The sequence below is a fragment of the Aethalodelphis obliquidens genome, unplaced genomic scaffold (genome assembly GCF_003676395.1).
Source record: "Aethalodelphis obliquidens isolate GAN/ISIS:26980383/991018 unplaced genomic scaffold, ASM367639v1 scaffold39, whole genome shotgun sequence".
Taxonomy (NCBI): Eukaryota; Metazoa; Chordata; class Mammalia; order Artiodactyla; family Delphinidae; genus Aethalodelphis; species Aethalodelphis obliquidens.
In genome coordinates, this window is record NW_020837983.1 from 15,711,833 (window position 1) to 15,729,681 (window position 17,849).

The following is a 17,849-nucleotide window of genomic DNA, read 5'->3' on the forward strand; positions in this document are numbered from 1 at the left end:
AATGCTGGTGGGAATGGCTTAGCAAAGAGGGGGAGATTCATGACCAGGTTGGAAGCAGATAACCTAGGAGTAACGTTGAGAAAGTGATGTAGGAGGAGCATCGTCTGCCTTGCCGGCATCCCTTCCTGTGTGTGTAAAATAGAACCTTCCTTCCTTTGTGAAGGATTTAGAAGAGACCTTTGGCTCTCTGTATCTGTGCCTCTCCAAAGGAAGGAGAGCAACTTCTCAAACTGTGAAAGGGACTGCAGAGGTCTGGCGCCACCTCCTCTGCCTTCTGTCTTTGGGATGTGATGCCCACAGCATCTTTGTGATGTTCTCTGAGCATGGAGCAGCCTCACCAGGATACTGCTTCTCCAAGCTGCCAGCTTGTAATGGGGTCCTTGACTCCTGTCTTTATTTCTCAGTTGGTTCAGGATTTACAGAGGGAAGAGAGTAGTTAGTACATTAAAACCTCAGGTATAGAGAGAGGATGCTGTTGGATTCAGAGAACACATGGAGAGATTAGCTTTAACAAGAGGAGGACCATACCCTTTTCTGTAATAGGAAAAATGTGTTAAATAATAGGGAAAGAAATGTAGGTTTATAGAGTTGCCACTGGGAAGAAGACAGTGACTTCTTTAATGTAATTTTAAACATTTTATAGTATGTTTATCTGAAGAAAGTCTAAAATCCAACTTTGCTGTATTGGGGACACACTTCGTAGACCTCATGTGTTAAACCACTATTATCTGAACAGAAGAAAAGTATAACAGGTTCCCCAGTGATCTTCAAACTGGGAGAGGGCACATGGTTGCCCTATTCTAGGGTAGCTACTTAGAGTCTACGTAGGACAGTTTAAAAAAAATCCTTTTCCATCAGGAATACCCTCAATAATGCAATCTTACACTTAAAAACAACAAGGCATCATTTTCATTTGAAAATATTTAGGATGACAATAGGATGGGTTGGTTTAAAGAGGTAAAGAAACAATGGATTAAATGAAGTGATGTTTTCCATCAAGCTCCTGAATTAATATGTAAATAAGAGACCTATATTTTTGAACTTCTTTTCCTGTGTCTCATGTATTCATTTGGGGAAATTAAGACGGGAGATTTTTGTGCTACATTGGCATTTTAACTATAAACCATTGCGCTTTGGCCCAGAGTATTATTACCTGCAGAAGCTATCTTGGTTAAGTTTGGAGTTGCCTGATGTTATGCGTAAGCAAAACTACATTTTAATCAGCTAGTCCGTATGCTTTATACAGATAGTTTGTAATAGACCCTGTTAAACATAGATTCCTTTAATCAGCAATGTTGGGTAGAAGCCTAAAGTCTTAAAATAGTCTTCTTTATTCTGATTTCCTTCTCCCTAAGATGAATAAACAGAATGCAATCGATGTGGCAATAGCTGTTACAAATCATTTCATCAAAGGTAATAAAATTAAATTCCATCTCTGTGAGTTATTACAGAAGACTGTGGAACATTTACAAGAATTTGACTTCCAAATCCTTCAAGCCCTAATCTTTGGATTTGCATAATGTGTTTCTACTTTCAGGATTTTCCAGTCGAAAGCCTTTGAAGTTCCAAGGCAAAAACTGAAATAAATTGGAAATCTGTGTAATTTCAAAGTGAATGCTTACAATATAATGGTATAATGGGAAAGTACATGGAAGGGGAAACATAAAATTTTACTACTATTGACTTAATTTTTGGAAACTTGATAGTAGAAAGATAATAGGCAAAATTCTTCATGAGTGATCAAAAATATAAAGTAGAACTTTCAAATCAATAACATTATTTAATATTAGATTACTTTAAAACAGTAGATCCTGAACTTGAACCCCAGTTTTTGATTCCAGAGTCCTTGCTTTTTTCACTTCTTCATGCCACCACTGAAATTTTTTGCATGGGGATGTCAATTTATCAAGACTACAGAGTGTATTTTTAGAAATTACACAGCTGAATTTAGTGAAAAAAGAAGTGAAATACTGTTCAGCTTTATCATACTACTGATAATGGAGGTGGAATAATTTCCTTTGTGTAAGCTTCAAAACATTACCATGATCGGATGGGAAAGAGGCTATATTACGTGAATGTACTAAATTGATTATTATATCTGCTCCCAAACTGTCCAAAGTTACTTATTCTCTTAGTTTGTTTTCATGGATTTTATACATGAACTTGCTTGCATTTTTGTGTTATCTCTTGTGGCTTTTTCCCATGATGAGACCACTCATTAATTTAACTATTTATGACGTGCCTTCTATATGCCAAGAAATATGCTAAGTCCTAGGAATGAAATGGTGAACAGACTGAATTTCTGTGAATGCAGGAATTCAGTTGATCTGGTGGTGAGTATTCCTGATGAAAAATGCTTCTCTCCAACCTCTTTTCTCTGGGCTGGCATAAGCATGGGGATATAAATAAACCAGCTGGCAAACTTCAAGGACTTGGATGTCTTTTTCATGAAAGGTCAATAAGAAAGGCTAACCTTTTACATTAGGATTTATTGAACTCTGTAGAGGCAGATCGGTTTTGGATTTAATTTCTAGTATTTTTGTTACAAAATTAGGTATGATAGTAATGAATTTGTGTATGCTTCTATATGATTGATATTATGTACACTGGCCTTGCTTGCTCTTCACAGAGTTGAATTCAATTGCATTTAACAGGAGAATTTCTAGCAAACCATTTCTACATATCATTGCACCTGTGGCTCAATTTTTGAATTTTCTGTGCTCTGAATCTCCAAGATAGGAAAGTATAAATCTCTTAGAATGAATACAGGGCTAGAAACAGCTTATAACAAGGTCTCTAGTTTTGGTGTCCCATTAACTGTTCCACTACCAGTTTGTACTCCCCAATGATAATTCTGTTGAAACTTTTTGCATTGGTTTGGAATTTTAAAAGAAGACTGTGTAATTCCTGATCCCATGTTAATGATATTTTCTGTCTTAATCCTTGTGTTTAGGAGCAGAAAGAATAGATTGGCCACAGCAATTATAGAGCAGGCTGTAATTGGCATACCCCATACCAAGAAAACAAGGGATTGTTTTCTTGTTTTAATGCATAGGTTTCCAATCTGTCATTTCTTCTGCTTGGACTTCTGAATATGCTTGTTTTTTGATGGTTTTGTGGTTTGTTTTTAGCTGCTGATTTTTAGTCAAACTTTACAGCAGGGGTAACAAAAGCCCTTAATTTTGCAGTGTGAAAATTCTTTAGGCATTCACTCTCAAAAGCTCTTTTTGAGTGACTTGACATTTTTGCAGTGCACAGTATCCAACTTCGAAAATCTACATTCTCAGCAGCTTTACTACTTTAAAAAATATCCTTACATTAGCTCTTTTAGGAAGCAAGGAGACAGCTTTGCTAACAGTAATGAGTTGTGCAAATCACAGATGGTCTTCTGGTTGGAAATTACTGGATAGGACTACAAGCATTGAGTCTTTGGGGCATAGCCATTCACATGCATCCATGTATGTATGTGTACATGTACATTTGTGTTAAGTATACAACAAATAAATGGGGCAAAGAGGGAATTTGTATAGCTGCTACTGGTACTGCAGAGTTCTGTGGAATTTTACCAAGTACTTTCATTGAAATTAACGCATTTTCTGTTCACAGCAACTCTCTTGGGTCAAGTAGGTAGATAGCCTGAATGCCACCATTGTGGGTAAGAAAGTAGAGACCCAGACAGTCCAAGTTCTTGTCCACAGTCACATGACTGATGAGTGTCAGAGCTGAGATTATCTCTGTCTCCTAATTCTGAAGTATGGCTTTTTGGTCAAAATGTCCTGGTTGGATTCCAGCTTCCCTAATTTTTAGCCTCCCAACCAAACTTTTCCTATGCCCTAGGGAATATTCCCCTTATACTGTAGTAGGTTTTCCCAACTGTTGCTATTATTGCTATGGGCATCCTAATACTATATAGTAAATGATTAATAGAAGGTTCATCTTTTTCCCCAGATAGCTACAGAGCTCAGGAACATATCCAATTAGTTATAAAAAATGTACGATTTAAATTCACTTGATGGGAGAAGTAATTCCAGTTAAGAACTCAGGTTAAATGAATTTGTTTTTTCTTTTGTATTTAAGTCATACCAGGGTTTAGTTTAGGCTTAAGGTAGAGTTCTATTATGCAGTATTCAAACAAGTTAACAAAACTGTTAAAAGATGCAGAGCATGACAGGCAAAGAAAGATGAAAAGCATTGCTTAGCTATGACTTGGAGGGAAGATGATTGAAGGGTGGAGATAGTGGGAAGGTGAAAATCCCCACAGTGTGAGGGGGAAAGGGAAGGTAAGACCAAAAGAGTATGACAGGTAATAAAACAGAGTAATAAACATCTAAATGTGAAGATGCTTAGGAAAAGCTTCTCCATGGTGAAAGCCATTGAAATAGAGGGTTGACCCACATCTTGCGGAGAAGTCCTGTGTGGTGAGCAGCCTAAAGCCACATTCACTCACTGTCGGCACAAGTTCTGGGCTCCAGATGTCCATTATATCCTTTAACACAGAAGATTCATGTATTCTACTCTGTGATTTTGAAAATGAGTGGAAGATTTCTTATGTTTCTGGTAAAGTCGAAATAAGTTAGGCAAGAATAAAATTTAGCTGATGACTATGAGATTAATTCTGTTTAAATTGGCTAGAATTGAAAGTTTTCTGCCATTCCTTTTTTTTCTCTAGCTCCTGTGACCTCACATTTCATCATCCTCCGCCTACAGGGCTTCTCCTGCTCCTTGGAGAACTGGTTGAAATCGGCATGAACCCTATTTTTACAGAGTAGGAGAGGCAAAAACCCTCCTCACGCTTGCTTTCTCGGTCTTGTCCTTACTTCCTCCTGATTCCCTGGTCTCTACCTCTGCTTACGAGTTTGCTAATTTAGGTCAACTCCACACAGATTAAAAATATGTATAACTCAAGTGAACTATTCAGTGGATTCAGTTGTTTTCCAAAAGATTTGGGGGCTCTCACAGGAAAAATATCATATTACACACCACCCAAAGGACTCCCATTTAGCGTGTCTCCTCTTGTTATCTTCCACTCCTTCACCAAAATCCACACTCCAGAAAAGGTGAAGCCCCCTACAAAATGTAATGTAATCCCTATAGGCTCAGTGTTTAAAGTTGTGCAGCAGGGAAGGATCCTAAGAAACTGATATAATTTCCTCAGCATTCATAGAAGTTTGAACAAAATTATATCCCCTTACATCATCATAAAGAGATAGGAACTTGCATCCTGTGCAGGTGCTATGCTAGGTACTTTCCCATAGGATGTTGACTTAGTTCTCAGAACCTTCCTGGGTATGTTTTATCCCCATTTTATAGATGAGGAAACTGAGTCTCAGAGAAGTGTCCAACATTGTTCCCATGCAGAAAGGAGGTAGTGGGATATATGTTTGGAGGAGTAGGAAGAATTCTTTTTTGTTCAAGAACAGAGGAACAAGAAAAGGCAAAGATTATGAAACACCAGACGGTCTGCCTATCAGAGCCATGCCAAGAGGGATGGCTCCTTCTAGTCATGTCTTTGGAAATGCAAAGCACACTAAACAAAGATCCTTTCAGTGCCTATTAAGGGATTATTTTTGTCTCTATTTGTAGTGCTTCATTTATCATCAATGGGTATTTTATCTCATGTACAACTACATAGGCCATTATGCTATATTTACATTTGTTTAACACATTTAATTAAGAACATTGTTTAAAAATGTAAAAAAGACTTCCCCTTTCATGAAATTTGGAAATCGAAGGTAGCATTTAGCAGGTTTCCTTGTCAACCACAGTAGTCATCTTTAGAATCTTTAAAGGAGTAATTCAATTACCCACACAGTTCTGCTTTCTAAGATCGTGCAAATGGAAGTCTTTTCTTAAGCAAGCCCACAAAGCTACTAGCAGTATTCCCGACTCCAGCAGCAACACGAAAACATGATACCTTTCAAGTCTTGATTGGGAAGAGTGTCTGCTGGGGAAGGGCAGAAAGAAGAGGGGAAATACAGAAAGGCTATTGGCTGCTTGCCTTTGTCCTTTGCTCATTCCAAAGAGGCTGTAAAAGGAGTTGTGGGACACTTAGGTGTTTGAAGTGTTGGAGAACTTCCTTAATTGTAGTATCTAGCCCTTTATCAAACATAAGATCCATTGTTGATATCCTCCCATGGGACACATAACTTTAGCAACTCTGGTCAATTCTAAAACAGACCAACTTAAGATATAAACAATTTCTGGTGATGAAATAATCTGCTATGTGAATTGGAAATAAAATCTGTCACATTTACATTTTGAAAATAATCTTTGTTGAGAACTAGAGAGCAGTTGAATTTCTTTCAGGAAAATTTAGCACTTTTCCTTTCAATCCCTACTCCTCTGCACCCCCCTCCCCCCAGAAAACTTGCTTTATACTGAAACTCAAATTTAATTTTGAAATACAGTTTATGGGATGAACTCTAGAAAAATTAAGCTTTTTGTAAGTGAAAATGGTCAAATATTGGTGATTTCTTAGAGTTTGTAGGGTTCAGTGTAATGTTTTTAGTATAGTCTAAGTCTTTGTGTCTAAGTGCAGTTTTCGGAAAGCCACTTTGGGACAAATTAACGTTGCTGCTTTGGTGGCCCCCAGCTTATTTCTTAACTTCTTATTAATCTTAATGCCTTCTTAAGCTGCATATAGTACTACCATAACTTTTAGTTCCAGTCTACAAACTCCAGACTAAGACAAGCATGATGTTATTGGAAGACCAAGGCATTAATGAATACATAACCCTGTACAAAGTAAACCCTTGTTTCCTTAAGTATGTTGAACATTACGACATACTTGGTTGTATGTTGATTTGTATGTTGTAGGTGATTTTTGGTGGTGATTCCTTGAAGGACATTGCGTGCAGTTTGCTTAAGTTGGAAATACAGCCTTCAACCTAATTTCAACAAAGCAACCAAAGTGATTCTTTTAAAATACAGTCATCGTGCCATCTCTCCTTTGCTCACATCCTCTCCGGGCCTCATTCTTGAATGACCTCGAAGCTCTGTATAATCTGTCCTCTTTCCCCTGCTCCCCAGCACCATCTTGTTGACTTCATCTCCTGTTTCTCTTCCCCTCCCTTTTTCTGTTCCAGCCACTTTGTTCCTCTAACACAAAAAAAACCTGGTTCCCCATTTGCTGAAATGCTGCTCCCCAAATATGCTCATGGCTCCTTCTTTCAGGTCTCTCCTCAAAAGTCTGATGGTGTGAGAGCACTACCTTGGCTCTCCTTTATATAATAGTATGCCTGTACACCTCTGTCTGCTATCCCTTTTACTCTGCTTTATTTTCATCCACAGTACTTTTTGCCACCTGATTTGTTATCTATTGGTTTCTTTCTTTGCTTATTACTCGTCTCCCTCTATAAGAATGAGGATTCCATGATGGCAGGTGTTTTGCCTCTTTTGCTCACTGTGTATCCGTGGTGCCCAGTAGAGCGCCTGGTGCAGAGTAGCCATTCAAGGAATGAATGAATAGTCCCTTTCAGTTCATGAAAAGCAGGGGGATAGGGGATAGGGAATAGCCATCCCCAGCGAGGAAAGGATCCTTCTTTAGATTCGCTCTACTCTGGCCATCTTTGGGAGTCTAGAGGCCAAGACTTTCATTCTATTTCTTTCTACTGTCACCTTTTTGTAGCAAGCAGCCATTCAGTAACTATATGTAATCTTCATTGTAAATGCATAAGTTAAAAATTCAGTCAGTTTCAGATGGAGACTTTTTTTTTTTTTTTTTTTTTGCGGTACGCGGGCCTCTCACTGTTGTGGCCCCTCCCGTTGCGGAGCACAGGCTCCGGACGCGCAGGCTCAGCGGCCATGGCTCCCGGGCCCAGCCACTCCGCGGCCTCTGGGATCTTCCCGGACTGGGGCACGAACCTGTGTCCCCTGCATCGGCAGGCGGACTCTCAACCGCTGAGCCACCAGGGAAGCCCTCAGATGGAGACTTTTTATTGGAGTATATGGTATACTCAGAAAAGATGCAGAAACCATAGATCATTAGATTTTCACAAAGTAAATACATAGAACCCAGATTAGGAAACAAAATAGTACCAGAATCCCAGAAAGCCCTTCATGTCTCTATCAATGTAATAACTCCCCCAGCAGTTATCCTACCCACACTTTTAATATCATAGATTGTTTTGCTTCTATCTGAACTTTATACAAATGGAATCCTAGAGCATGTGCCTTTATGTATCTGTCTCCTTTTCTCAACATTATTTTTATGAAAACCATCCATGTTGTTGCAAGTAGTTGTAGTTTGTTCATTTCCATTGCTGTATAAAATTCCACTATGTAAGTATCATCATAACTCACTTATGCATTTCTACTGTTGGTAAGACATTTGGGCTGTTTTTGATATTTGTGTGTTACAGATAGTGCTTCTGTGAATACTCTCAACTGGGTCTTTTGGTGAACACGCCTATATTTGTGTAGGATAAATTCTAAGAATAGAATTGGTGAGTCAAAAGATGCATGCCTTCAGCTAAGCAGGCATTTGCCCAAAGTGGTCTCTACCATCAGTGTCCCAGAATTCCAGTTGCTGCTTATCACCATACTTCATGCCATGTTTTTGACATTTTAGCCCTTTTGGTAGATCTGTTCATGACTGCAGTGTGGTCTTAGTTTGTATTTCTCATGACTAGTGCTGTTGAGCACTTGTTAATATATTTGTTGGCAATTTGGATAAAGCGAGTCAATTTTCATGAATATTAAGTAGGTAACATAGGTGGTATGTGAAGATGGCAGATATCCTACAGGTGATAATTCAATGACTAAAATTCAGTAAACACTGCTTTCATTAAAGAATCTTCTACTAATTGATATATTTTATTTCTTTAACAAAGCTTTTGCTCTGGTAAATTCAGTTTAATAAACGCTTATTGAGAGCTCATTATGAATAACCTCCTATGCAGAATGGTGTCAGGCCACCAAGGTCTATGTCATTGAAAGCTGCCCAGAGGAGACCACATCTAAGCCGAGTCTAGAAGCAGGAGCAGAGTCTGACTGTGGGGCAGAAAGTGGAAGCTAATGTACTGGAAAGGCCTGAATAAAACCTGTAGGTGTGAAGGTGTATGAAACTTTCAGGAAATTCCACATTTGCAGGTGTGACTACCATAACTGATAAAGAAAACTGCCAGCTCGCTTTCTGTAGGGAATTAAGACTTGAAAAATGACACTTAACATTAGCCTCCAGAAGAAGCAAGGGCCTAGAGTAAGCTGGGCTTAGGGTTCAGTTGCATTACAAATACCAAGTTGTGTAGCTTGAAGTATTTGAATTTAACTCATATCATTTACCAATTATTTTTATACCAAGAGAAATATTCTCATGCGTACGTGGCCTTTTGCTTTCCATGTTAGGCCTGATGTCAGCTCTCTAAAATGCAGGAGTGAGCAATACATTTATTGTCATTGAGAGTATCTGGAGAAACAGTATAAACGCTATAATTTTTCCAGCTAAGATGCTGTTACCGATGAAACAGAAAAGCACTGGCAGCCTCTAGTTATACAGATAGGCATTTCATTATTCTTTTCTGGGTTGCAATTATTTATTTCTAACTAATGTTTTGCATTAGCATTAAAAAACACTCCTTTCAAAAGTACAAGCAATAGTCAAATGCATTGTCTTTGTCTGAAGTTACATTTTATTTGCTATTCAAAAAATAAAGGTCTTCTTTTTATCACCTTATATTTTAATATATTTTAATGAAACCTTTCAGAATGATTAGACAGAAGATTTTCTTCCCCACTAGTTTCAAGAATATTTGAAGAATTTAAAATACTGTAGGGAAGGTCTGTAATTTCTGAACATACCTTGTTCTCTTTCAAGGCCAAGTATAACTCAGTTGTTGAAAGCAATTATGGTGGAGATAAATATGAAGAAAGTGTGTCTTTCTCTAGAGTCAGTAATTACAGCATGCGGTATTCTTTACCTGTAGGTTGAAGAAAAAGTCCCAGTCGGTGGATATTACTGCTCCAGGGTTCAACCCTTTGGCTGGTGCAGGAAAGCAAATGCCACAAGCCAGTAAACCCACCACACCCAAGACGTCCATCATTGAAGAAGAGCAGAACAACGCAGCAAATTCCCAGAAGCATCCTTCCCGAAGGAGTGAGCTGAAGAGGTTCTACACCATTGGTGAGCACCACGATTTATGCAAGTGAATAGATGGGGTCTATCCAAACAGCACAGTGAATGTGTGGGGCTGTGGTTAAATGTCCCTTGTTTATATAACGTGTACAGTCCTCCCTCAGTATCCACTGGTTCCAGGACCCTTCAGGGACACCAAAATCCAAGGATGCTCAAGCCCCTTATATAAAATGGCATAGTATTTGCATATAACCTACACACATCCTCCCATATACCTTAAATCATCTCTAGGTTACTTATAATACCGAATGTAATGCAAATGCTATGTAAATAGTACTGGATGTGCAGAAAATTCAAGTTTTGCTTTTTTGGAACTTGCTGGATATTCCCCCCCAAATATCTTCAATCCTTGGTTGGTTGAGTACGTGGATGTGGAACCTGCAGATACAGAGGGCCGACTGTATATCTTTCTGATGGTTTATGGTGGACATCTCATACAGTCTGAACATGGAGTTGGAAAAATACTGCACACCTTCAGCAAAGTTAAGTAAGAGAGTAGGCCTGAGGACCTTCTATATCCTGCCTAAGAGAAGTAAATTACATATATATGGTTTTCCAAGTTTTAAGCTTATGTGCTACTCTTTTCATTTCCGCCAGTCTTTAGCCGGGCGCCGCTTTTGTTTTTGGTTTTCGGTTTTTGCTCTTTTCATTCTCCCTCCAGGCTTTCAAGTGGCTGACCCTGTTCTGTCAGGTTGTTGAGACAGTGGTTGATGTCAGCCTGTAACTAACAAAGCCACTAAGAAAATAGAAAATTATTACGTTCTGAGGAAGGACAGATTATGTTGTAGGTCCGTTTTTACCTTGCACGTTACTTCACATTGGAGAGATTGAATCACGTCCAGATCCCAATGTATGACAGGGTAGTAGGCTGTGGATAGGGTCTTGCAGACATTATGCCGCCTTTTTCCCAGGTAGAATAATATCCTGTAATTTTGAACGTTAACACTTAATTGGAGTGTTAGAGGTGATCAATTCAAATAAGTCGAATCACCAACTTTTACGCGCCAGCATTTGTTCATCACGTCTTTGGCCTTGATATTTAACTCACAATAACAATTTTCAGTGTTTTAGGTCTAATTGAGACACAAGTTGCTAAACATATGTATGGTAGAGGTGACGTGTAGGGGAGATGAATCTACCAGGAAGAAGATGGATGCTTCGCTGTTGCTTATTATTTCATTTGGAGAGATTTGGTCATCACCAAAGTCCTTAATAGTAGACACTGTTGGCTTAATGGCTTTACTAAAGTTACATCAAAGGGGTCATGTTGTTCTTGGTATCCAGCACCCCACCACCCCATTATGGGATGTTTGGAATTTTTTCTCAGATATTTTAGTGTCTCTATCTAGAAATGTAATCAGATCAGATTTCTACCATTTCCTACCATTTTATATCTTCTTCCTATATCTACTCTCAGGTTTCCTTTTTTTCCACATGAAGATGTTAAAGTCTTATTTTTTAATAGACAACAAGCATGCTGTCTTTGAGGATGTCAGTGGTCAGCGATAATGAGAACTGATATACGAGAGTGTAGACAGGTACATATTTCCATTTTTAAAACTTATGATAGCAGAGTTCTAAAAATCAATCAACTAGAAAAGCCCGTGACGTTTACATAACTGCTTCTCTCTCCATTTTCCAGTGTCCTCTCCTCCCACCCTTCAACATGTCCACTACCATCTACTGCTTTTCTGATTTATTAACTGGATAAGAAGACAATATTTTGCCTTCAGAAAATAAAGTTTATCTTATAAACTCAATATTCCTTAAAGATGAGAAAATGAGGGTAAAACATTGACCCCCAGCTTGGCCAATGTAAATAAACAACTAAGCCTGAAAAATAGAATTCTAAATGGTGAGTTTGGATTGCAGAAAGATGAACTATCAGTTATTTTAAGTAGTCCTACAGCTAGTGAATGTTTATTTTTGGATTTGCAACAGTTTGATTCATAAGCAATGTCAGTGGCATGTCTGTATGTTAAAATAGACCTGGAGACATTTTCAAGGCTGAAATATTAGCAACCACGTAATCACCTATATTGAAAGATCATTTCACAAAGCAAGCCTATTTCAGTATCCCTTAGTAAATGTATTGGTAATAAAGACAACAACAATTATAACTGCCATTTATTGGTAATTCCAAATACTAGGCACACATTAAGCTCCTTTCTTCTCTCTCAGTTGATCCTCACAACTCTTGTAAGTATTATACTCTCTATTTTTTTAGATGAGGGATAGAACCTTAAAGAAATTAAAGAAAAAACTGTGAGCCAGAGATAGCCAACTCTGTGAATGAAATTAACCTTCTTGTGACATTTTAGAGTCTGCCTTTTATGTCACTCGGAAGGATACCATCCCCGTCTAGAGAGGTGAGCCCGAGGAGTTTCTTTGAGTGATACAGTGGAGTGATATTTTTACTGCAATCCCCAGAAAATTTCACTTAAGGAAACCATGCCAACTAACCCATCCACCAGCCAACATGCCCTTTCATTTAAAGATATCTTTCAATGTCTCAATTTATAGCTCACGCAACTGGAAAAACCTGGGAGCCCTCTTGTGGCCAAGTTGCTACTACATTTAAGTTTAGCAATGAAGTGCAGTACTATAGTTAAGTAATCATTCTAGGAATTGAAGACTTTTTAAATTAAAAAAAAGAACTAGAAAATTTTGGACTTATTTAAATGTCTCTTAGTGGCTAATGAGTGGCTGCGGTAGCTTCTCTAGAAATTTCTTTTGATCTCACAGCTTTTATCCCTCATGCATTTATGTATAGGATCTACTTCCTGTTGAGAGAACTCTAGGAAATAGAAATGATTGCCTCCTTGTATAGACAATAGATTTAGGTCCTTAATTATTCCTAATAACAGAAACATGTTAAAACAATTATAGCAGCAAAAAAAAAAAATGGCACGGCATAAACTCATTACCTTTTATAGGAAAACAATCCATCTTATAAGAAGTATAATAAAATTTCATTGTTTTGATATAAGCAGAGGAAAAGCTGTTCTCTATTGGTGTGAGATACATGAAGCTTCAGCTAAATTAAAAGGAGAGTAACCACTATATCAGGACTGTGGCTGAAGAAAGAGTCTGTTCTGTGCTGCTTTTGTTACCAACTGCATAATCTTGCACAGTTACTTACCATCACTTGACCTTAACCTTCTCATCTGGACAGTGACAGATTTAGACCAAATCAGTCTTTCTGAGTATTTTTTCTTGCTCGCTTTTTATTATACAGTTGACCATATGAAGTACTGTATATGTTTTCTATTGCTGTGAAACAAATTACCACAAACTTAGCTGTTTAAAACAACACCCATTTATCAGCTCACAGCTGTGTAGGTCAGAAATCCACAAAACATGACTATATTTTCTGCTCGGGGTATCTACAAGGCTAAAATCAAGGTGTTAGCTGGGCTGAGTTCTTGTCTGGAGGTGGGTTCGGCTCGGGAAATGTATGCTTCCAAGTTCATTCCTTTTGTTGGCAGAATTCAGTTCCTTGAAGTGGTAGGTCTGAGGTCCCCATTTCCTGGTTGGCTGTCAGCTGGGGCTCACTCTTAGCTTTCAGAGGCTACTCTCTTCCCTTGCCATGTGGCCTCTTCCATCTTCAAGCCAGTAACTGCATGTCAAATCCTTCTCTTATGAATCTCTAGTTTCCTCTCCTTGGGCTAGCCAAGAAAGCTCTCTGCTTTAAATGGCTTATGCAATTAGGTCAGGGCCACCCAGATGATCTTCCTGTTTCGAAGTCAATAAAACCTAATCATGGGAGTAATGTCCATCACATTCACAGGCCTGGGGATCACACACGTGTGTACCTTACAGGGGTGAGGCATCTTGGGGACCATCTTAGAATTCTGCCTAACACATTGTACACCACTTACCCAGTGCACACTCAACCACCAACATAGCTGAAAAAAATTTCCTGAGAACATTTCCTTACTATCTATTCTGATCGTTATTTTCATTTTTTTAAATGCAATCTCAGCACACGAAACTGACTACATGGTCTGTTAATGAGTTGTGACTTACAACTGGACTAGATATTTGAAGTCCTTCAGGTACTTACAATTCTATTATTATTTTTAAATAAAAGTGTTAATTAGAACTAGAATAATATAATATCAAATTAGTGGACTGGCTCTAATGGGTAAACAGATGAAAACAGAATAGAATTGTTCCCTACTCCAGTTTTTGTTTGTGCTCAGTAAAACTACTTGAGTTTAACAATGTATATAAGAAACCTATATCCTTCAAAAACATAGTCCCTACTTAAAGATGGAAAATGAAACCAAATAGCAGACTCATATTTTTAATACTCCATGTATTCTCTACATTTAATTTAGAGAACTACATGTAAGGACTTCTGAAAAGAGTTTTAAAGCAGATGTAGAGATAGTGAAGAAGACTCGGCATGCAGAATCCAGAAGTGTCCCAGCACTCCCTAAGCTGGGCTTGTAAATCCATGTAATATTCATTCCTTGATTCAGAATCTAAAGCCAGAGTTCGTACATCTCTCTCCAGCATCTGTGACTATTAGTAAAATGTGCTGATGTCTTTCCATTCTGAGACTTTTTTCGCTTGACAGTTAGGAAGTGGGACAGGTCTTGAATAGATGTCTCCATAATCAGAGTCATTCAGTGACACACCAAATGCTGATTAGTCCTCCATCAGACCCAGCTGTGTGAAGGCCTCATCGAAGATGCTGCTCAGAATAAGAAGAAGGGTAAAACAGAGATCCCTGCTCTTGAGGTGTTCATCACGTGTCGGTGGGGGAGGGAGTGCTTGGTTAAAATAGGCACACCAGTGAGTAGAATACAAGACAGATGCTCTCAATGCCATGGGTGGGGCCAGAGGTAGGGGGGATGAGTGAGGAGTAGCGGAGGGCAGGGGAGGTTCACTCAAAGTGCTGTGGAATCCAGAAGATGGAGAAATCACATCAGACCTTAAAGGCACTCCGGGGCTCTTTATTGGCTTCATAGATCTAGTCACTGTTCATCACCCTCCGTTCTCGCTGCCTTGACATCCAGCACTTAGCTGTCTTCCTTATCTTCTTGTGTTAGCATGTCTCCATACCAAACCTCAATTCTTATGAGTAGCAAAGGATGGCATTAATGTCATTAATCCTAACACTGAGTACAGTGGAAGGCACACAGTAAGTGCTAAATAAGCTTTGGGGGCGGCAAAGAGGAGGGAGGGGGGTTGCTGGTGGAGGTAGTGGAGATGAACCTTGCCCTTTTCAGTGGAGGAGGAGGGAGGAAATGGGCCAAGAGCTTAGTGTAAAGAAGAGCTTTGAATACTTCCAGGCGTGAGAGAAGGATTGGAACCCCTGCTGTGGAGAACAATGAATAAGATCTACAACTTTTAAATCTGTTAGAAATTAGAAAAAGGTTAGATTTAGCAAAACCCTTTTTAAATTTTTTTATTTAGTTATTTATTATTTTGCGGTACGCGGGCCTCTCACTGTTGTGGCCCCTCCCGCTGCGGAGCACAGGCTCCGGACGCACAGACTCAGTGGCCGTGGCTCACGGGGCCTAGCCGCTCCGCGGCACGTGGGATCTTCCCGGACCGGGGCACGAACCTGTGTCCCCTGCATCGGCATGCGGACTCTCAACCACTGCGCCACCAGGGAAGCCCTTAATTTATTTTTTTAATTGAAGTATAATTGATTTACAGTGTTGTGATAATTTGTTGTACAGGAAAGTGACTCAGTTACATTACATACATATATATACATATGTGTGTGTGTGTGTGTATATATATATATATTCTTTTTCATATTCTTTTCCATTATAGGTTATTATAAGATATTGAATATAGCTCCCTATGCTATACAGTAGGTCCTTATTTTATTTGTAGTAATTTGTATCTGTTAATCCCAAATTCCCAATTTATCCCTCCCCGCCTTTCCCCTTTGGTAACCATAGGTTTGTTTTCTACGTCTACGAGTCTATTTTTGTTTTGTAAATAAGTTCATTTGTACCATTTTTTTAGGTTCCACATATAAGTGATATCATATGATATTTGCCTTTCTCTGTCTGACCTATTTCACTTAGTATGATAATCTCTACGTTCATCCATGTTGCTGCAAATGGCATTATTTCATTTTTATGGCTGAGTAATATTCCATTTTCTGTGTGTGTGTGTGTGTGTGTGTGTGTGTGTGTGTGTGTGTATGTACATATCTTTATATCATCTTCTTTATCCATTCATCTGGGTTTTTTTTTTAATATTTATTTATTTTTGGCTGTGTCATGTCAGTTGCGGCATGTGGGATCTTTCCTTGCGGTGCACAGGCTCTTCGCTGGGGCGCGTGGGCTTCTCTCTAGTTGTGGCGCACGGGTTCCAGAGTACGTGGCCTCTATAGTTGCGGCACACAGGCTCTCTAGTTGTGGCATGCGGGCTCAGTAATGCGCAGGCTTAGTTACCCCGCAGCATGTGGGATCTTAGTCCCCTGTCCAGGGGTTGAACCTGCGTCCCCTGCATTGGAAGGTGGATTCTTAACCACTGGACCACCAGGGAAGTCCCTCCGTTCATCTGTTGATGGACATTTAGGTTGCTTCCATGTCTTGACTATTGTAGATAGTGCTGCTGTGAACATTGGGGTGCATGTATGTTTTCAAATTAGAGCTTTTGTCTCTTCCAGATGTATGCCCATGAGTGGGATTGCTGGATCATATGGTAACTCTACTTCTAGGTTTTAAGGAACCTCCATACTGTTCTCCATAGTAGCTGTACCAATTTACATTCCCACCAACAGTGTAGGAGCATTCCCTTTTCTCCACACCCTCTCCAACATTTATTATTTGTAAACTTTGTGATGATGGCCATTCTGACTGGTGTGAAATGATACCTCATTGTAGTTTTGATTTGCATTTCTCTAATAATTAACAATGTTGAGCATCTTTTCAATGTGGCTGTTGGCCATCTGTATGTCTTCTTTGGAGAAATGTCCATTTAGATCTTCTGCCCATTTTTTTGATTGGGTTGTTTGCCTTTTTGATAATGAGCTGTATGAGCTGTTTGTATATTTTGGAAATTAAGCCCTTGTCGGTTGCATAATTTGCAAATATTTTCTCCCATTCCTTAGGTTGTCTTTTTGTTTTGTTTATGGTTTCCTTTGCTGTTCAAAAGCTTATAAGATTGATTAGGTCCCATTTGTTTATTTCTGCTTTTATTTCTTTTGCCTTGGGAGACTGACCTAAGAAAACATTGCTACGATTTATGTCAGAGAACGTTTTGCCTGTGTTCTCTTCTAGGAGTTTAATGGTGTCATGTGTTACATTTAAAGCTCCCTTTTATTATGCTGTTTATTTATTTATTTATTTACTTATTTATTATAAGGAAGGTCAGTAGTAATATACCCTTGTTTATTTTTTTAATTTAGTAATTTAAGTATTCTCATTTTTCTTTTTTTTTTAACATCTTTATTGGGGTATAATTGCTTTACAATGGTGTGTTAGTTTCTGCTTTATAACAAAGTGAATCAGTTATACATATACATATGTTCCCATATCTCTTCCCTCTTGCATCTCCCTCCCTCTCACCCTCCCTATCCCACCACTCTAGGTGGTCACAAAGCACCAAGCTGATCTCTCTGTGCTATGCGGCTGCTTCCCACTAGCTATCTGCCTTACGTTTGTTAGTGTATATATGTCCATGCCTCTCTCTCACTTTGTCACAGCTCACCCTTCCCCCTCCCCATATCCTCAAGTCTGTT

The 17,849-nt window shown here is 38.9% G+C and overlaps 1 protein-coding gene across 2 annotated transcripts in view; it reads left to right on the forward strand.

Moving 5' to 3' along the window:
- OXR1 (oxidation resistance 1) overlaps nucleotides 1-17,849 on the forward strand; it is a 454,493-nt gene that overhangs the window by 207,992 nt on the left and 228,652 nt on the right. For both annotated transcript variants that reach the window (XM_027131593.1, XM_027131595.1), the window contains exon 3: nucleotides 9,924-10,120. In XM_027131593.1, the coding sequence (XP_026987394.1) occupies nucleotides 9,924-10,120 (197 nt within the window). The remainder of the gene's footprint in view (nucleotides 1-9,923; nucleotides 10,121-17,849) is intronic.